Source organism: Neopsephotus bourkii, unplaced genomic scaffold, assembly GCF_033783945.1.
Source record: "Neopsephotus bourkii isolate Nb327-2 ecotype Australia unplaced genomic scaffold, CSIRO-AGI_Nbou_v1 NB_1622, whole genome shotgun sequence".
Classification (NCBI taxonomy): Eukaryota; Metazoa; Chordata; class Aves; order Psittaciformes; family Psittacidae; genus Neopsephotus; species Neopsephotus bourkii.
This window is the reverse complement of record NW_026902097.1, coordinates 84,515-105,158: the sequence shown is the minus strand read 5'-3', so window position 1 is coordinate 105,158 and position 20,644 is coordinate 84,515. Positions and strand designations below refer to the sequence as shown.

General features: G+C 50.5%; 1 protein-coding gene across 1 annotated transcript in view; it reads left to right on the top strand.

Annotated features, from left to right (window-relative positions):
• The window catches only part of STK10 (serine/threonine kinase 10), a 46,078-nt gene extending 25,805 nt beyond the window's left edge, over positions 1–20,273 (top strand). The window contains exons 3-19 of the mRNA XM_061372821.1: positions 1,152–1,200; positions 3,465–3,614; positions 4,900–4,972; positions 5,691–5,885; positions 6,849–6,930; positions 7,942–8,076; positions 8,609–9,151; positions 12,836–12,966; positions 14,895–15,018; positions 16,244–16,423; positions 16,650–16,742; positions 17,055–17,184; positions 17,570–17,694; positions 18,201–18,389; positions 18,702–18,827; positions 19,103–19,216; positions 19,337–20,273. Of these exons, the coding sequence (XP_061228805.1) occupies positions 1,152–1,200; positions 3,465–3,614; positions 4,900–4,972; positions 5,691–5,885; positions 6,849–6,930; positions 7,942–8,076; positions 8,609–9,151; positions 12,836–12,966; positions 14,895–15,018; positions 16,244–16,423; positions 16,650–16,742; positions 17,055–17,184; positions 17,570–17,694; positions 18,201–18,389; positions 18,702–18,827; positions 19,103–19,216; positions 19,337–19,477 (2,580 nt within the window). The 3' untranslated portion in view covers positions 19,478–20,273. The remainder of the gene's footprint in view (positions 1–1,151; positions 1,201–3,464; positions 3,615–4,899; positions 4,973–5,690; positions 5,886–6,848; positions 6,931–7,941; positions 8,077–8,608; positions 9,152–12,835; positions 12,967–14,894; positions 15,019–16,243; positions 16,424–16,649; positions 16,743–17,054; positions 17,185–17,569; positions 17,695–18,200; positions 18,390–18,701; positions 18,828–19,102; positions 19,217–19,336) is intronic.
• The last annotated feature ends 371 nt before the right edge of the window (positions 20,274–20,644 follow it).

The window sequence follows — 20,644 nt, the reverse complement described above, 5'->3', positions numbered from 1 at the left end:
TGATAGTAGCATTCCTCTTGTCCGTGTGTAGGAACTGCAGATCCAAAGGGTGGGATGTGGTTTGCCTGGAGTTGTAGGCTTACACCATGGGAAAGAGGGAGCTTGAACCTTGGCTCCAGGTCCAGTGCTTAGCGCTGCACGTGACTTCAACTTGAAGGGCTTAGAGAGCTGTGCTGGTAAACGCTGCCTTTGGTTTGCTCAGTTGTCCTCAAAATAAACCCTGGCATTTCACCTCTCTGGTATGTTGTCCTGTGTCACCTCGACAAGGAGAAGAGCTAGTTCGGGAGGTGCAGCATCTCTTCTACCTCGTAACCCCGCTGCTTGAGAGGTTAATCTGTTCATCTGAGCAGCCTGCCCTGAGGGCAGTGGGGAGCTGTGGATGGTACCCGAGCCCCAGCCTGGGCTCTGGCTGAGGTTTTTGCAGAGGTGAGGGTAGAGAGGATCAGTGGGGGGACAGCAGGGACCAGGCAGGACTGGCAGGACTCTGTGCACATCGCTGGGAGAGAAACAGCATCAATCTGGTGAATGTATCCAACCTCTTTATTGACATAGTTTCTCCTCAAATAGCTCAGAATCAAGAGAGCAACGAACTATGGAGCAATGGGGGCAGGAAAAAAAAACAAAGTTAAAACAAAATTAAGACTTGCCAGCCCTCCCCATGTTTCATTTGCCAAAGAAAACCCTGCCTGATTTCTCGCGGCCACGTCAGCTCCCAGCTATGACAGCTATCTCATCCTGTTGGCAAGGCCGCTGTCCGGAACAGCCATCGCTCCAAAATGCAATGGGAAGAGATGTGAACAGGGAGGAAGCGAAGCTGAAGCTGTCTGCTTAGGGTGGGTGTCCAGGTATGGGGCCAGGCATGATGCTGGGGATGTTGCAGTGATGGGGACAGTCCTGCCCCTCCCAGATGGCTGCTGAGGGCAATGTGCTGGATCCTGCCACAGGGCTTGGGTGATTGTTGGTGCTGGGGATGCCTGGGAGGATGTGCCCTGAGGAGCACAGAAGCCTCCTTATCCCTGTGTGGGGCAAAGGAACAGCTTTGCCGTGTGGGGAAGAAAAACCCAGTGCTTTTGTCTCCTCTTCCCTACCCAGTGAGCTTTGCTCAGAGAGATGTGGACCTGAGTTTAATTCCTGTGTCTTTGTTTCCCCAGATCATGATTGAGTTCTGCCCAGGAGGGGCGGTGGATGCCACCATGCTGGGTGAGTGCAGTGTGTGGTGCTGGGCTCCTTTCCGTGCTTGGGGGATGCCCTGAAGGCATTTCCAGCCTTCTGGCATGCTTTCAGGGGCAACCTATGGATGGATGGATGGTGGACGTGGGTGCCCCAGCTTCTCCAGCTACTGTTTCTCTCCCATGAGCTTGCCTATTTTTCACACCTGGAGTAGAAGGTGTGGCAGCCCTGCAGTGTTTCTTGAGCTACTTTGATGTCCTTTTGTGATTTAAATGCTGCTGGCATCAGCAGATCACAAGGCATGGGGAGAAGGGAGAGTCTGGCTGGAGGGGAAAGATGGCTTTAAATATTTATCTGAGGCACTGGGTCTTGGGATCGTGTTCCCACAGCTTCCTGGGAAGAGCAACAGAGCTGAGATGTTTAATCTGTTGTGATGAATCTCCCAGGATCTCCTTGCTGACTTCTCCATATGGTATCGGTCATCTGGCGAAGCAGCAGTGTCCGAATAAACTGCAGTTTGCAGAAATTCCAGGAATCTGCCCATTTTTAACTCCTCCCTTCCACATAGAGCCACTGGGACTGGGAGTGTGCGGGTGTTCCCCAAAACAGCCCTGGCTGGTGCCACAGCCCCTCTGTCTCAGGGCAGTTACGGACCCTAGGGGCAGTGACATCCCATCTACATGGTGAACGTGGTGTTCTGACATCTTCCTGCCTGGAGCCCCTGGGGCAGAGCTGCTTCTCCCCAGGGGTTATTCCTTTTCAGCTCTGATATTTCTAAAGTCCTATCTTGCTTTTTATTTCCAGAGAAAGTATGGACACAAATTTGCCTTTTTTGATTCAGCCCTGAAACTTAGTGCATTCTTTAGGAAATTCTTTAAAGCAGGCCCAAATCACTGCATCAAAAAGTACCTGTTACAAAGTGCTGGGTGAAATGATGCCTTCTCCCTGGGAAACCTCAGGAGGGGCTCCCTGCCTCTTGGGACATGAAAATCCCCCTGAGCATCTGTGGGGCTGTGTCCGTGGCAGTCGGTCTCTGGAGGACCTGGGAAGGGGGAAGATAGAAAACCATGAGCAAGTGACCTGCCTGTAGCACTATCACCCTCTGAATGAGAGCCAGGAGGAGCTCTGAGAAGGAACTCAAGAATGCTCCCAGCATCAGTAGATTCAGAGCTGCCTATTCCACCTCCCCATCACCACCAGCAACTGGTGTTTGCCTTTGAAATCTTTTATACAAAACCTGTGGCCTGTTGCACCTCACTTGTTCCAGATGCTCCAGGGAGAGTGAAAAGCATCAGCTTCCTCCAGAGCAAGGGAGATCTTGGTAAGGAAGAGGAGGAACAAAGTGGCTCACCCAGCATCCCCCAGCCTGTGGTTAAGCATCTGTCCCAGTTGCTAGGGTCCATCCATCAGCCCTCATCCTGGCTGTGTAGTTTGGGCAGCTGGAGCGTCTGCTCTGCTCTGCTGTGCTGGAGGAGGGATCTGCACTGCAAAGGGAGGGAGGGAAGCTCGGGTGATGCTAACCATCTGGAAGCTTGATGATTTGCAGAGCTGTTGCTTTGGAAAGTAGTCTTGGGTGGTGGAGGTGGCTGGGCAGAGCGCAGCAGGGAGGTCATACCAGTGGATTCAGAAATAGGGACAGAATGCAGGGTACAAAGTGATGGCTGGTGTCTGGTGCTACCTGAAAAACCAGCTCAAAGCAGTGGACAGGGATAACGTAGATGAGCATTTTATTGCTTGTTGCTTTGGGAAGTAGTGTGCCCCTCATATGTACAGGGAGATATGCTGCATCTCCATGGCAGGGGTAGCTCCTTAGGTGATGACACCACGGCTGCATATGAAGCTGCTGATTTTTCATGCTTGTGTCTGGCCCTACTGCTGCCTGCAGCCAAGTTCACCTCCCTCCTCCCGGCAGCAGCATCCCCACACTGGGTATGACCCAGCTTGTCTGTAGGGACCTCTTTTCCAAATTGGCAGGGAACTTACAGTTCAGACCCCTGTTGCAGGCGTGCCTGGCTCTCCCTCTCATGCTCCTTATCCGCTATTCCTGGGCCAGATGCCTCAGCCAAGCATCCCTGGGAGGGAGCTATAAACCAGCAGCCTCAGGCAGGCATTGTGCTGAGTGCTGGTTTAGGGAATAGATTACCTTAGCAAGCTGATTTGCATTGGTCTCCTGTGACTTTGACACATGGACGGTGGTTTTTAAATGGTCTACTGGACAGCAAGTGCCTTCCTGCTGCTTGTGTGGAGCATCGCTCCAATCCCTGCCCTGTTTAACAGCTCCCTCCTCCCCACAGAGCTGGACCGGGGCCTGACTGAACCTCAGATTCAAGTGATTTGCCGCCAGATGTTGGAAGCCCTCCATTACCTCCACAGCAAGAAGATCATCCACCGTGACCTGAAGGCAGGCAACGTGCTCCTCACCCAGGATGGGGACATCAAGCTCGGTGAGCTGGCCTGCACAGAGGCACAGCAAGTGTTTGCTTGGTGAATTCAATGGGAGAGCTGCTTGGGACCATCTCATGCTACATTAATGACAGCCATGTGCTGCTGGGAGCTGGACGATAGTGTTCAGCTATACCCAAGGATGGGGGAGATCAAGGGATGCTCTCTGCTTTCTGCCCTGCCTATGGAACATCAGCCACTTTGCTGCTGATGAGCTCAGGCAGGAGGTATGAGGCTCAGTCTGCTGTTGAGTTGTGTGCTGTGTTTAGCACCCAGCTGGGTACCAAGCCACAGCTGTACTCATGCTCTTCATGGACGTTCCTTTAGTGAATTTGTTTAATCCTTCTTTGAACTCAACTTTTATGCTTTTTGGCCGCTGAGCATCCTGTGCAGGGTGCCAGTTGGCATAGCTGGGAGCTGGAAGAATTCATCTTATCTCCAGAGCAGGTCTGGTGGTGACAGGGGGAGTTTTGCCAAAGGGTTGTTTTGCCAAGCAACTTGAGTTAAACTGACATCCAACTACCTGCTGGAGGGTGAGAAGGTAGCTTTGTCTGTAGGGACTGGTCAGAAAGATGCAGATCTTCTTTTGTACTCTGATGAGTGGTGCTGGTAGCTGTGGGTGCTCTTGGGATGTGTCTGTGGGTGCTGATGGAGACCAGGAGTCAGCCTGGGAAGATAGAAATGTTCCTAAGAACGGGGTGCAGATGGATAACAGCTCCTCCAGAGGTCATCAGGAGCGATCTGGAGAGCAAAGTAACCTGAAGTGAGCTTGGTACCCTTTGCAGGTCTTACCAGTTTGATTTGAGTCTAGTTGGCTTCAGAAGCTCTCTATAAAAGGGACATACTCACTGAAAGGCATCATGCAGTGACCACTGTAAGCAGGGCTTGAAGGGAAAAGAAAGAATGCAACAGTGCTTTGGTTTTTCTAGTGTAAAGTGAGACTTTTTGCCATGAAATAGCAGTCCTGAAAGTAATCTGCCATGGCTCTGCTTTTGTTTGCTTGTGGAAAAGAGCTCAACTTCCCTCTAGATGTGTAGGGTTTGGGTTACAGTAGGGGCGACTTGTTATGCCCCTGGCTTACAGCACATCGGAGGGGGAAGGTCCCTGGTCCTTACGTGTCCAAAAGCAAATCTAATTTCTGATGCTCTGTTTAGAAGAAGCATCACTTTGTATCATGTTCTTGCTTTAAATGTGTATTTGCTTTTAAACCTGCATTTCAGCCAAGTGTGCTGATTTAGAAGGGTCTTTAGGTTTTTCTGAAGCATCTAATGTTACTGCTCTTTGCAGCTGACTTTGGAGTGTCTGCCAAAAACATGAAAACCTTGCAGAAGCGAGACTCCTTCATTGGTACCCCTTACTGGTGAGTGACCTGCTTGCTAAGAAACCCTGTCTGTGTTCATGAGGAGCTTCACTCTTCTGAAAATCAGGCTTGCGTAGAAACGGGGGGCAGATGGCCTTTGGGATGTGATGGACCATAGTGCTTTACCAAGCACGGATGGGAGGGTTTTAACAAGGAGTCTTGGCCAGTGTCTGCATGTGCAAGGTTTTCCCTTGCTGAAGGGAGCTGTGAGCAGCCTGAGTGGTGTGGGAGCATTGTCCAGTGTCGCAGTGCCCTGAGCTATCGAGGGGCCACCATGCTCCATGCTTGGAGCAGTGAAGGACACACGTGTGCTTGCGTGTGTGTGCTCCTCGCTCCCTGCCCCCGGGGGGTGGAGTGGGCTTTGAAGCAGCTCCAAGCACATGGGAACAGCTCCTCGCTCCAGAAACACAATCTCTAAATCACCCGACTTGCTGAAGGAACAGCATCAACGAGGATTAATTTATTGTCTGCAGCAACGTCCATGCCAGATGTCAATGGCCTGGGGGTTTCTATGGGCTGTCTTGGTTGGTCTGCGGAAGAGGGAGGGAGTTGGACCCCTTAGAAAAGATGCTGCTGCTTCTGAAACCCAGAGCTAGGAGGAAAGGCTGATTTTATGGAACGCTGTGTATTATTTAAAGCATTTAATTGCTGTGGCAAGCCTCACATTGTCTGTGGTGTCATCCGTCCCCATCCGTGCTCCTTGCTCTGCCCCTTGCAGGATGGCCCCGGAGGTGGTGATGTGTGAGACCATGAAGGACACTCCATATGACTACAAGGCAGACATCTGGTCTCTGGGAATCACGCTGATCGAAATGGCCCAGATCGAGCCACCCCATCATGAGCTCAACCCCATGAGAGTCCTGCTGAAGATTGCCAAGTCTGACCCCCCCACGCTCAGCTGCCCTTCCAAATGGTGAGGGGTTTGGGGCAGCAGAGTGTGTGCTTCCCAACTTACACAGTGTTTCAAGAGAGAAAAAACCCACTCTTTTCTAGCAGTATTGTTTCATTTGAGAACCCAATGCAGAAATCGAGCTCGGTGCCATGACTGTGCTGACACTGTGATGATGTGCAGGCAGCACGGGGTGAGCTGCTGCTCACCCACAGCCCTGCTGAAATGAGGGTGATCTCTTGGCTGCTTTCAGAGCATCCTGGTTTTGTATGAAAGGCAGATTTTCCTCTAAACCTGGAGACAGCTGAGAGCTCTAGAATTTCTTTCCTGGAGTCTGGGAAGTCTCTTCTCCATTTAAAAAATACCAGCAGATTTTTCTTTTAATCATGATAAAACCCACTGCACAATAGCCAGCAGTAAGTTACTGCTGGGAGAGCACTGGAGCCACAAGCGTTGATACAGCAGTTCAGGTAGCAGGCAGGATCGCAACACCAAAACCCAGCAGGAGCAGGCAGCACAGAATATCAGGGACATGCTTTGTATTTCAGAGCTGTGCTTTGCAGGCTGAGGGTGCCCTCCTATGGGGTTTCTGGTCCTTCACAGCCATCCTTTCACACTTGAAGCTGTGGGGATGGGCTCTGGAGCATCCTTGTCCAAGCAGCTCCACCCTGTGCTCCCTTTGGAGGATGACTGCTGGTGCCCTTTCTTAACTATGCCTTGGCCCAGGGACACAGAGCCCAATGCTCAGTCCCTCTGTCTGTCTGTTGCCATCACAAGTAAGGCAAAATCTAGTCCCACATTTAGCCACACTGCTGATTCTCCTACAGATGATCAGAATAGCCGAGCACAGGGTTTCCCGTGCTGGAGTGAAACGATGATTCGTACCAGTTGCAAACTGGGACAGAACCTGCCCAGGGATGGAGCAGACCTCTGTGGTGTTCAGGGCCTTTCCCTCTCTGAGCATCTCACCAACAACTGTGTTTTAAGGTCCCTGGAGTTCAGAGACTTCCTGAAGAAGGCGCTGGACAAGAACCCAGAGACCCGGCCCAGTGCTGCCCAGCTGCTGGAGGTAGGGATCAGCACGGGACTCAGGGCTGGGTCTGTGTTTGTGTCTGTGTCTGACCCGGTCCGGTCTGTGAGTGTCCCTTGTGTGTACAGCATCGTTCTCCTTGAGGAGAGCTAAAACACCCCACTGAGGTGCTCATGGGCCCCAGGCTGGTTTCAGATTGTTTTTGTTTTGTTTAGAAATCTCATAGCACTTTTCAGCCACTAAAATGCTCCAAAAAGCAATAGCAATGCTTTTTCTATGTAGAGCTAACTGCAGAGTCCTTGTGGACAAAAGCTGGAATAGAAATGGCTCCCGTTGCCTGAAAACACCCGTGTGGCAGCCAGCTTGGATTACACCTGGTTATCCCAGATTCAGATTCAGCTCCATTCCTCCTGTCCACTTCCAGAACAATAGCAAGTATCTGGAAGCTGCTTTTCCCCAGTGGCTGTGGTTGGCAGGAGGAAGCATGCAACAGTCCCTGCAAACCCAAGGGACTCCCCAGCCTTTTGCTGCAGCTCAACACAAACACTTCACTGTGTGTCCTGAGCAATTTGAGCTCAATTTCAACCAAACCTTCCCTCTGTTTGCCCCCCAGACTGGCTCTTGCCCTATTGCTGGTGGCACTCTGGGCTTGGACCTGCACCCTGGAGTTCAGCCTGCTTGTGGAGACAGGAGACATCTCCTCTGCAGCAAGGGCCCCTTGTTTAAATGCAGCTGGTGATTTTGTTTGGGGGGCATTGACAAAGCAGCTTCACAGAGCACCATGCTTTGAGCATCTGTGTGCAGAGCTGGTGCTTAACCTTGGCATTGTGCTCGTTCTTGTTCTGCCTCATACATGCAGCACGTATCTGTTGATTCATCTGGGGGTTAAGAATGGTGATGCTGTCAAGAATTGTATCCTTAGGACTCTGTGATTGTTTTAAGCAGGAAGTGGTCCATGCCGTTGCTGTCCCCATGTGCTCACTTGGCTACAAGCTCACAAAGTCTGCTTTATGGCCACCTCACACATGTGCGTTGTGCTTGGCTTTTCAGCATCCCTTCGTCAGCAAGGTGACCAGCAACCGTGCCTTGCGTGAGCTGGTGGCCGAGGCCAAGGCTGAGGTGATGGAAGAGATCGAGGACAGTCGGGATGAAGCGGAAGAAGATGACTCGTTGGAGTCTGCCTCGGTGAGCGCTCCCAGCACCATGCTGGCAAGTTTGTGGCTGTGGTGAGGGAAAGAGCCCAGCAACTTCCCTAGGCTCCCAGAAGGTGGTTTACAGCTATTCTGGGCCCCATCAGGTGGAGTGGGGGGGAGCAGTTTCTTGGCCAAGGAGAGGCTGTTTTTTGACGGCTGCCTGTGCAGCTTTGTTGGGGGCCATGCTTCAACCTCCTCTGTACCAAAGGACAGTGATTAATCCATGGTGGAGTTAGCTATGGGAAAAGGTGCTTGATAAGCAAACTCCTAGGATGATTCTTAATAAGTTGCAGGTTTTGCAGCTTCCCCACTCTGCTGTTTCCTTCCAGCCAGTGTTCACAGTCCTTGGGACCACAAACCTGGAGAAAGATATCCCAGGGCAGATGTTCTGAAAGGGGAAAATCCCTCCCAGTAACTCTTTAGCTGTGGGTGACTTTGCTGTGAAGCGTGGGGACTTGCAGCTCTTGCAGTTGTGTTAAAGCAGTGGTGCAAAACCCAACACCTTCCCTTCGCTGTCTTTCCAGCCCCCTGGTAAGCACAAGCGGGACCCCTCTGAGGCAAGTCAGCTGAGTTTCGATGGGGAGAAGCCTCCAGAATCTCCTTTGCCCAAGGTAGTGAACGGGCCTGTGGGGACTGGCAAGGAAATCACAGATGGACATAGCGATAAACTCTCCCGTGAAAGGATAAACGGTGATGATGACAAGCTGGAGAACAACCACTCCACAAAAGCCCTTGCCAGCTCTGCCACCTCGGCCACCCAGGGCAAGCCAGACATCATCTTGCAGCCTGGCCGGCTCAGTAACTCAGTGGAGGGAGAGAAGCAGCCCGGGCCAGGCGGCAAGGAGCGGAAGAGCATCGTGGAGCGACCAGAGAGCAGCCACCTGGAGACCTTAATGGAGGAGAAGCTTGCCAATGGGAGCTTGGATTCCCCAGCTCCGTTCCCAGGCAGCCGGTCCAAAGGGGATTCAGATTCTGGCAGCACTTCGGCCTCCGAAAGTATGGACCTCACCATCTCCCTGTCTGCTGACCTGTCCCTCAACAGGGAGAGTGGCTCTATCTCCCTGAAGGTGAGTGGTGTGGAGGGCAGAGGGTGTGAAGAAGGAAGAGCAGCCACCCCCTGTTAAAAAGCACTGAGGTTCTCTTTTCAGCCAAAACCTGAAATTCAGATCCTTTCCTAGAGAGGCTGTGGACTTGCACACTTCAGCCATAGCCCCTTAAACTCCTTCCTGAGAAAGCAGCATGTTGTGCTCTATGTGGGGTTGAGCTTTGACTACAGGAGGAGAAAGTGAGTTGCCCCAAGTGTGACCTGTGCTTGAAGGTGGGGAACAGGTAAAGTAGGAGAGGACAGAGGCTGGTTGAGGACAGAGGGTCTGGGAATCTTGCTTTAGCACGGTGCTAAAGAACACCTATGTGCCTACATTCCAGATAGCTGGGAAGACTGGACTTGGTGCGTGCAGTATGAATGTCCAGGCTTGGAGCTCTGCAAATAAACATAGGGCAGCAAGGGGGGAGGAAGCCTGTCTTTAGGGAAAGCCTTTGATGGTTTGTTTTCTTTGTCTGTGGGATGCCTGTCCCAGCTGGGCTCCAGCTGGCACAGCACACACTGCTGGGTTAAATTATGCCATGAGGACATGGTGTGTTCTCAAGTGAAGCTCTTGGTGGAGCTCCTGCAGGTAGATGTGTCCTCTGCTATCTCAGGCCACTGAAGTCTGATGCTATAGCATTTTGGGTCATTGAGAAGCGCAAAGTAACCGTGCCACTCACCTGACTTGTGCAGTCATACACAGTTGGAGCAAGGGCAAGTGTGACACCCAAAATGTGATTTCCTAAGCTATCCATTGCTCATCACTCTGTTGCTCTCCTAGCCCTAGAAGAAAGCTTATTTGGGCTAGTGCCTCTCTTAATTTTTCCAACCTGCCATACATCTGGCCTGGTTTGTGTCAGCAGTAACTTGCATGAAGACTTCCCAGGCTTCTTGGCTTTTGCTAAAGCTTTCTGGAGGCTGGGAATGTTTGTAAGCCAGAGCCGGCCAGGTCAGCATGGCTTGGAGGAAGAGGCAAAATAACTGGAATGGTATTTGCTGAGCTTCAGAAGAAGAAATGTGTGTGAGTTGAGGGAGCAAAGTGGTGTGTTGCACAAGACCTTTATCCAATTGCCTGCATGAGTGATAGCTTCCCGGCATAGAAACGTGCTGAGAAAACCATTCTTGGCAAAACTTTCCTCCCCTTCTGTCTCCTGCTGTGAGCATGAGAGCCAGCATCCCCTGCATCAGCCTGCAATTAATGTGGATCCTTAATGAGGGAAGTGTGATGCTCTTGCATAGCAGTTTATCCCTCATCACTGCCTTTCCCATGTTACCTGGTCTCCTTGAGGCCAGCCAAAGATGAATACGATGCTACTCATGTAATTGCTCTCCCCAGCTGCTCCCCTAGAAAGGGAAAGGAGTTTGTGGGTTTTACAGGGAGTAAGTCTCAAAGAGATGGTCATGTTAGGTCACGGTTTGAGTTGCCCCAGCCAGAGGTATTGCTCAGAACAAAGTAAATGTCATCTCTCCAAGCACTCAAGGCATTCAAGCAGAGCTGTTCTGCAGAAGCGATGCTGCTGGAGGGCTCTAGGAAAGATGTTCTGCTGAAGCCTCTGCTTTGCACAATGAGCTGTGAGTGCATGGGGGGTACCAGGCTCTGCTGCTCCCTCCTCACCCAGGCTCCTTGTCCAGCCTTAGCTTCATGGGGTTAAACTCCCCTGTTCTGCCCTTGCCATGTTGCTGGTACTGCTGGGTTCTGTGCACAGAGTGCCAGGCAGGTTACAGCAAGAGAAGGAGCAGCAAAGAATTAAACCACTTCTGACTGTAAACGTTAACTATTACATGCATATATCACAGGCTAAACTGCAAAGTTCAAGTGACCATTTTATTATCAGACTTTTTTTTTTTTCCAGTTGCTTTTAATTTAGTCCAGAAGAAAAACAAAAACTAAACCTCTGGTAAAAAGTATTCAGGTCTTTTTCTTTTTTTTCAGGAAGATTAGGAATAGGAAATCTACAGGTGAGTTTGGGAGGCTGCAGCTGGCAGGAAAAAGGTCAGGTACAGGCAGAAGGAGATGGATAGGGTTTTGAAAAGGTAACCCAAACTTTCTCAGATACACCTGCTTCTGGAGGGAACTCCTCCTTTTGAGTATCTAGCTTGACTTTGAGGTCTGACCTGCGTGTGTGCTGGGAGTTCACAGCTTTGGCTGAAACCCTTGGGAGCTGGAGGAGGCGCACTGGGATGTGTGCTGTGAAGTGTGAGCACTCAAAGTCAGCATCCCATATGACCACAGTTTGTCAGATTCTTCTCTGGAGAGCAATTTACATTACAGGAATGTTTGAAAACACATTTTCTTGTGTTCATGAGAGGATGCTGGCCTGCTACCAAGGGGTAACAGGAAAGACCAGGAGAAAATGAATAATTCTGCTTTAATATCTATGTTTGAGTAGCTCCATGACTAAGGCAGGGAGCTGCTTGTTCAACAGTGGGGAAGAGCTTGGGGACCACTCAGAGACCAAGCACCAGACAGGCTACTGCATCCCCAGGTCACTGGGCTCAGGCAGTGAGTGAGGGTGTTATTGGGCACAGGGGCTGGTACAGACAGCTCAATGGTGGCATTTTCTCATTTGAACAATGCAGGAGTTTTAGCCAGCTGTTTGAATTCAGTTTGGGGCAGTAAGAGCCTTTGTGACCTAGGCTGGTTCTCATGCAAACCTTTTTGCACCGATTTGTCTGTTGGTTGAACCACTGCTATAGTGGCCTGTTGTTACACAGTGGGCAGGCTGCATGCTGTCAGAGCTTGTCTGACTCTTGTTGCAGCAAGCTTTTCAATGGCTCGCAGGAAGCTGTTCTGACATCTTCTATATCTCTAATGGCTATCAATGCAAGAGCAAGAGGACTTCAGGGAGCCTTTGCTCATTGCACCATTGTGCTTTCCTGTAGGGCTGCATGATTCAAGTCATTCATATCCTTGGGGTTTTGCCAAAGAAACTGAGTCCCTGGTCACAGTCCTTCAGCCAAGCCTGGGCTGCTGACCCTGCAGGGGGATGCTGACCTGCTGTGGCATTGCTGGGAGAGGACGGGTGCTCCTGGCACTTGTCCCTGCCAATGCTAATGTAAGTGAGCCTGGGCTGTGCTTTGTGGAGGTCACGGTGAGAGGCTCAGAGCTGGTTGCTATTAGTGGAGTATTGTAATGAGGACCAGGGGGACATGAGTGCTGAGCCTCTGGGCAGGGCTGGCTTGTTTCCCTGGCTCTGTCTGCAAGCACAGCCTGATGTGAGGACCTTGCCTGCCTCACATGTGCAAGGACATGGGGGGGTACCTGTGGGTCGGATGGTGTAGAAGCCTTTAAATGAACCATTTGCAAGCTTCCTGTTGCGTGGATTTTTTAGCACTGCAATTAAGGAAGGATCCTAGTGTTCCCTATCAGGTTTTGCTTTAGTTGGACATGGCAAGAAAGGGTTTTCACATGGTAGACCGCCTCTTCTCCAGGTCAGGTTTCTGCAGGGTAGCAATCACACTGTACTGTGGCATCATAGCAAGGCTGACTGGGGTGAAGGGCAGCGCCAAATCTGCTGCTGTTTTTTGCTTGATGTGGTTTCCCTGCTTATGTTCCTTGTTAACAATACCATCAAAATTGCTCTGAAACTTCCAGCTCTGCACCCCATGCGACAAACAGGGGAGCTCTGCTGCATAGTGTCTTCTTTCCCTCTCCTGCTGAACTCAGGATTCCCGGATGCACAAGAAGACGTTAAAGCGCACCCGCAAGTTTGTGGTGGATGGAGTAGAGGTGAGCGTCACCACCTCAAAAATCATCAGTGAAGATGAGAAGAAGGATGAAGAGATGAGGTTTCTCAGGCAAGTGGGTCACTGGGATGCAGGGAGGGCAGGGCACCAGCCAGGGCGGGGTTTTCTTCTCTGCAAACAAATCCAGGAGTGACCTAATGTCCTCTTATTTTCTGTCTTGATCCCACTTGGGTAGGACAACTGTCCAGTGTGGGCATAACTTCTTTTGTCCTTTCCTTGACTGGCAGAGGCCTTGATGTACTGGCTAAGCTGAGCTCTGTTTTCATGCAGAGAAATGAGGTACGCATCTTGGCGATAAGGTGCAGCAAAGCTGTGATGAGAGAGAAGCTTGTGCTGGGGCTCGCTCTGTCCCCTGGGGATGACTGAATGTGTCTCCAGGGCTGTAGATGTTCTGGCTCAATAGAAATAAGCACAGAAATGTTCTCAAGATGCTCCTCTTCCTTTTATTCTTCTATCTCCTCAGAATTCATTGACAGAAAGGCCAACAGGGTTGTAAACTCCTTGAGCACCACTTAATGTTCATGAATGTATCCTCCCTGCTTCAGCCTTTATGACTCCTTTGTGGATCTTACAGCTTTCAAACCTCCATGACCTGTTCTCAGGAAGAGAAGCTGCAGTTTCTAGCTTGGTTGCTATCAGTAGCAGCTCTGAAATGAAAAGGCCCTTCAAATAATTAAAATACAAACTGTTTTGCTTGATGCCTTAATCTAGGTTCCCTCGTGCTGTTTTGAGGGGCCCTCTGAGAATACAATTCATCCCAAGCACTGTGTGTCCTTGTGGCAACCTTATTCATAGGCCCTAATATCAGATCTATACAGAAGCTCATTAGCTACTCATTCTTGTGTGAGAAGTGCACATAAACCCAATAAAACACAGAGAGCGTGCATACTAGCATATAGGGAATTTCCAGGCACTGCTGTTTTCTCCTGGTCCACTCTGAGCTGTGGCAGCATCCGTGGAAAGAGGACTCTCTTTAAATCGTGCCTTCTCCATCTGTGAGGTGGGTGAAGAGACACAGAGGCTTTGGCTGGAAAGCATCAAGTCCCTGAACACCTTTTAGGAGGAGCAGTTATTCCCCTGGGGCTAGCTAGTGGGCACAATCAACTCTTGGCATCTTGATTTGCACTTAAGGGGCTTGTTTCTGGTTTCTTGGAACATGCCACGGTTTTGATTTGAAGGTGAGATCAGATGAGAGCACATCATACTGTGCCAGCTGATTTAATGGGGCTTGAGTTTGTTTTGAAAGAAGAAATTGTTCCAAAGTGCTTTTCCCAGCAGTGCCCCCAGGGAGAGCTGTACTTGATGCATCAGGCTAATGCGTGGCAGCAGAGGTCACGGTGAGGATCCTGCATGGGGAAGCTGCTGCTGCTGCTGTTCCTTTTGTACATCAGTATATTCCAGCTTAACCAGGCACAAACGTGTCAGGCTCAAATGCAACTGTCTGAGCAGAGTCTTTTTGCTTGATGAGTGATGCAGTGTTGTGACAGATAGACCTGAATTCTGGAAATCTGCCTCTTCTGCCCCCTGGGTGTGAGCAAGAACGGGTGAGCAGCAGCAGCTTGGGCTGAGCTGTGTTTTGAAGACCAGTGTGCACTAACCCAGCTGGCAGAATGTGTGTTTTGGGTGCTGGCTGGGGAGCGGTGCCTGCAGAGTTACCTTAGGAGCTTTGACAGGGCTTGTTTCACACAGAGTGAATGCTAACAGGCCTTACCTGTGCAAGTTGATGGTTTGCCAGCAGTTATCGTAATTAGCATCCTGCTTCCTTGCAGTGTTACAGAGCCTGAGAGCACATCAGTCAGTTGGCATTTACCTCCTGCCTGTGCTGAGTGCAAGTGGCAGGGTGCTACAGGATGGCTGCACAGCTCTCATTCCCCCTGAAGTGCTCTGGTTATTGATTCTGCCGTCTCCACTCAGCCACACACCCCTGACCTTGTCTGACTCTCTGCTCCTCTCTCCTTCTCCATTTTAACCCTCAACAGGCGCCAGGAGCTGCGGGAACTGCGTCTCCTTCAGAAGGAGGAGCACCGGAACCAGGCCCAGCTCAACAGCAAACACCAGCTGCAGCTGGAGCAGATGCTCAGGCGCTTCGAGCAAGAAATGGTGGTACGTGGAAGGGGGAAGCTCCTGGGTATTGGCTCGCTTGACTTTTCCTCTGCAGTTGCCTTGCAAACCCTAGTGCAGGGTGATGCTCTCTGGGTTGCAGCAGTCCTGGGGCATCATTTCCAGAGGAAGCAGGACTGCTGAGGACCCCCTCTGAGATTTGAGGCATGGGATGTGTTTGTGGAGGACAGAGGGTTTTGCGGGCATTAAGCTTATGCAACCCTCAGCTTGCAAAGCACCAAGTGCCTCTGCTGGCAGGATGTAGCAGGGGAAGGGTTGTTCTGGACCTTCCCTCTTTAATGATCTTTTCTTGTGCATCTGTTCATGGCTACTGTGAGAAACAGTTTCTAGAGCTGTTGTATTTCACAGAAAAAACCCTTAAGAAAGCAATGTGGCCAGCATGTGACAGCAGGAAATCTGGCAAGCCTTTAAGTGTAAATTGAATAAACTGGGCTTACATGTTTAGTCCCTACATGGGCAGCTTCCATTGAAGTAAAATAATTCTGTAGCTAAGTCCCTTTAACACTTTCATGAGCCATCTTTTAAATACCCTTTTATTAATTCACCTCATATGTGTGCCTGGTAACCCCAGCCTCTTGCAGCAGGCTGGGAGCCATCGCTCAGTCATGTGCTCTGTTGTATTTCTATAGTCTTGACGTGGCACATCTGTGAATTCCCATCTTAGCAAGTCCCTTCTCATTTGTGAGGTCTGTTCACCTTACAGCATGATGTGCAAAAGCCCCAAACCTGCTTTCTTTACCCGCTCCCTGGGGCAGTTTGCAACCTGCTTTTGCTGACACCTGGGTGCTCCATCCCTGCAGCTCACAGGGAGGATCGGCCCCAAGGGTGCTCAAAATTGGAAATCCTTGTCTGCAGTGAAAGAACTGTTCTGCATAAGCTTCACTGCCTGATGCTCACCCAGGACTATTGGTCCCAGTGAGATTTGCCAATCAGGACATAAGCAGAAGTCTTGAAAGGCATCAGCAGTAGAACAAGTTATGGAGCACTTTCTGCTCACGCTAGCGCTGGCATTGCCCTGTGCGCTGCATGGGGTGCTATATGGAAATTTCTTTCCTCTGTGTTTAGTAAAGAGGCTCAGTCCATGCAAAGCCCCCACCCCCTTATTTTATCTTCCATTAAAACAAACAAAACCACAAAAAAAATCACAAATTTCTCAGAAGGAAGAGGCGAGGAGGCTGAGGTTGACCTCTGTTCCCTTCCCATACAGGCAAAGAAGAAATTCTATGACACTGAACTGGAGAACCTCGAACGGCAGCAGAAGCAGCAGATTGAGAAGATGGAACAAGATCACTCGCTGCGCCGGCGAGAGGAGGCCAAGCGCATTCGCTTGGAGCAGGAGCGGGACCATGTCAAATTCCTGGAACAGCTGAAGCAGATGAAAAAGGAGGTAAAAATGGGGGTAGGAGGAGGGAGGAAAGCTGGTTTCCTGCATCTCTTTCTTCCAGGCTCAGCATTTCTCCATAGCAGAACTTGAGAGGGAAGCAGTTGGTGTTTTAGCAGGAAGCTCTTGCTTTTCTTTGGGTGTTGCCTGAGGTCCAGCTGTTTAGTGGCGTTTGGTGGGGTTGTCCTTGCCCTAAAGTTACCCACTGATAGTCTCATTTCCCTTCCCAAAGGTCAAGAATGAGGTTGAGAAGCTTCCACGTCAGCAGCGCAAAGGGAACATGAAGGTGAAGATGGATGACTTTGCCCAGAAAAAACAAACCATGGTAAGGCTGAGGGAAGATTGCCATGACTCCAAGATTGGGAAGTGCACAATAGAATCATAGAATCATAGAATAGTTAGGGTTGGAAAGGACCTTAAGATCATCAAGTTCCAACCCCCCTGCCATGGGCAGGGACACCTCCCTCTAAACCATATTACCCAAGGCCTCATCCAACCTAGCCTTGGACACCACCAGGGATGAAGCATAGACAGAGACATCCTTCTTTTAGGGGCTACCAGTTTTTAAAACCCCACCAGATGCTTTTCAAGTTGCAGCAGAAAGAGGGCTCATGGTGCTACTGCTGTTTTCTTCCAGGAGCAGGAGTTTTTGGCCAAGCAGAAGGAGGACCTGGAGCTAGCCATGAAGAATATAACTGCCCAGAACAAGAGAGAGATCTGCGACAAGGAACGCGAGTGCCTGAACAAAAAGCAGCAGCTCATGAGAGGTGGGTGGCAAAGGCTGTAATGATGGGTTTATCCAACGCTGGTCCTTCCCACGCAGCAGATGCTGTGACAGAGTTGCAAGCTGGCAGGATGGGATTGGGATAAACCAGCCTTGCCAGATCCTGTCTAAATGTTTAACAATAATAATACTTAGTGCTTTAATCTTCAAAGCGCTTTACAAATATGAACCAATTAGGCTTCATAATTGCAAGAAGTGATTCTCCAATCTGGTTTGCCACCAATTTCTCTTGGAAAACAGGAGGTGAACAATCACCCCCCACATCTGCTGCACTGCTCCTGTGTGTAAGGGATTGCTTGTGCTTGGGATGCTTTGTGTGACCAAGCTGAGGGTCCAGGGTGGGTTCCTGACCCTTTTCCCTTCCTCAGACCGAGAGGCGTGCATCTGGGATCTCGAAGAGTCTCAGCAACAGGAGAAACACCAGCTCATCAAGCAGCAGCTAAAGGACCAGTATTTCCTTCAGAGGCATGAATTGCTGCGGAAGCATGAGAAGGTGAAGAGTTAGCACTTTCCTATGCCAGTGCTGGTCAGCAAGGTGCCTGGGTGTCCCCAGAAAGGATGTTTCCTTTCTAGGCTGTATGTGGGTAAGGGTGGGTTAGGAGTTAAGGGGCTTGGTCATTGTCAGTGAAAAGGGACTAGAATAATGCTTGGGTCAGCCTACCTGCTTGGGACACGTATTCTGTGCTGCATGCATTTAATGTACAAGAAGTAGTTATGAATTTGGGGTCTTTTCTGGAAATCTGTCACTGTTCAGTATGTGGGATGATGGATTCTCAGAGCAGCAAGTGGAGACTGACACATCTCAATCACTTCTGCTCCCTTCCAGCCCCTTCTCTGCTTTCATAGCACGTTCAGTAGTTGCCCTTTACCTCTTGTCTGTCACCAGCCACCACTGTGCAATTCCAGGTGTGATCTCAAGCTCCCTTTGGTGTCCTCAGCACTTTCTTGCTGGCCCAAGGTGTCCCTCCTCCTCTGATACCCATCCATCTGCCACTGCAGGAAAGGGAGCAAATGCAGCGATACAACCAGCGCATGTTGGAGCAGCTGAAAGTTCGGCAGCAGCAGGAGAAAGCCCGGCTCCCCAAAATCCAGAGGAGCGAAGGGAAGACGCGCATGGCCATGTACAAGAAGAGCCTTCACATCCACTCCAGCGGGAGTGCATCTGAGCAGCGGGAGAAGATTAAACAGGTCAGGTCTTGCAAAGGGCACCAACTTGAGGCTTGGTTTGGGGTCAAGTACTTTGCTGGCCTCCTGGCAAAGGGAAGCTCAAAAAAGGCAACTGGTCCTGAATTTCTAACCCACTGCAGGTAGTTGGAGGCCTTTTCTTTCATGGCATCTGGTGTGGTTTTCAGCACTGCTTCTGTTGTGACCAGTGTTGGGGAGCATCCTTGGGGTTGTTCTTTCTTTCCCATGTAACAGTGCAAGCTGGCCAGTCTCTTACCCAGCTTTGGAGATGAGAGCAATGCTGCCTACACAGGCTTCTGCTTTTCTCTCTTCCAGTTTGCTCAGCAGGAAGAGAAGAGGCAAAAAGCGGAGCGGCTGCACCAGCAGCAGAAGCACGAGACGCAGATGAAGGACATGCAGGCCCAGTGTGAGAGCAACACAAACGAGCTCCAGCAGCTGCAGGTACTGTCCATCATGGCTCGGTCTCTCTGAGCTGCCTGTGTACTGTTTCTGCTCCAGCACAGGGAGTGGGTCATAAGAAGCGGCAGCAGAGGACAGTCAGTGAACTGGCTGATGTTCCCTTGCTCTGCCTTGAGAGGCTTTTTGTGGCCATGTCTAAATGTGGAGCTCAGAGCTCTGAATGCCTCTGGCTGATGCAAGTCCTGTTTGACCACAGGACTCACAGTCTAGAACTGCTAGATGCTTAATGGGTGTTCTGCTTTTTGATCTGTGTTTAGAATGAAAAGTGTCACCTCTTGATTGAGCATGAAACCCAGAAGCTTAAGTCCCTGGATGAGAACCACAACCAGCACATGAAGGAGTGGCGAGACAAGCTGAGGCCACGGAAGAAGGTAGTGCAGTGCCTCTTTGGCATGAGCAGGGTGTTCTGCTTGGCTGGTTGGAGGTGACAGTGTCTGTAGCTCCAGTGCAATCTCAAATACTGCTCTTATATGTGTTTCCTTCTGCTTAAGGCCCTGGAGGATGAGCTGAACCAGAAGAAGCGTGAGCAGGAGATGTTCTTCAAGCTGAGTGAGGAGGCAAATGGACAGACACCAGCATCCCCAACTAAACATGCCAAGTTTGTCCCATTCAGCTCTGCAGAGACCTTGTAACACCCTGCAGCTGGCAGGCCACCGGCTGGCACTTGCTGTGTCCTCCTGGGCTGCAGAGGGGCAACTTGGACTTGGAAGATCCATCCCCTCAGCAGCCTCTCCTTACAAGAGCACCCTCCTGTCTTCTCGCTCTGTCTGGGATAAACACGGCCTCTGTCCTGCACTGGGGATGTTGGCTGGAAGTTTTGGTGGCTTTCCCAGGAGCTGGCCTGCTCAGCATAGCTCCAGGCTGGGAAGCCATGCAGGACCCCTTCTGTATCTGTATTTGCACTGTTAACTGGATGCATCACCTCTCATGTGAGCCTGGTGCTCACTGGGCTTGTCAGCTCAGACTGAAGCAATAGCTGCTCTGAACAGGAGAAATGGGAGATGGCTCCTGACCTCTGCACAGGGGTTAGCAGCTTCTCTCCGCTGTGGCTGCTTCTCCCCCCACTCTTCTGTAAGGACAAGACTGGGGCAGTGCAGCTTTGGCATTGTCTTAGGCTAACCTTGGCCTTGTGATCCCTTAACACTTGCCTTAGAACTATTTCTATCTGCTGTGGCCCTTTTTTTGCTTAAGAAAGAGACAGTGATGTGGATATTTTTTTGCCTTTGAGGAGAGAGGTTTGGGTTTTTTCTTTCCTCTTCCTCCCTGTACAGGCTGTGCAGAACGGGGACCATCTGGACATCCTTCCAAAGATGCTTCTGCTTCTTCATTTGCTATAATTACTAGCACCATAGTCCCTCTGGCATCGAGCTAACACTGTCTTATTGGAGGCTGAACTATGGCATAATTAAACTGTTCAGCTGGCTGCAGGCTTTTGTCTCTTAAAGAAGTATATGAGTATGTGCAGAGGGGGAGGTTTGTAATGGTGTTCAGTCCTGCAGTGACGCAGTGAGGTATTGGCCACAGTCATGTGTCTTCTGGTAAGGACAAGTGAGGGGCCAAGGGGTGTTATTGCCAGAACCCATGGTCACGCATGTGCTTGAGATACTTGAAGTGCTCTGTATGTGTGGGCCATATGGGTCAGCCAGCCTGGCCACTCTGCAGTCAGGGTTACGGGCTGCAAAGCATAATTTGGAAGGAATAAAAGTCCTGAAGCAAGGTGTACGAAGGAAGAGGAGATTCAAAGACAGGTTATGGTGGCTTCTTTACTCTCAGCATCGCCTTCTCCACTGCTGCCTCCT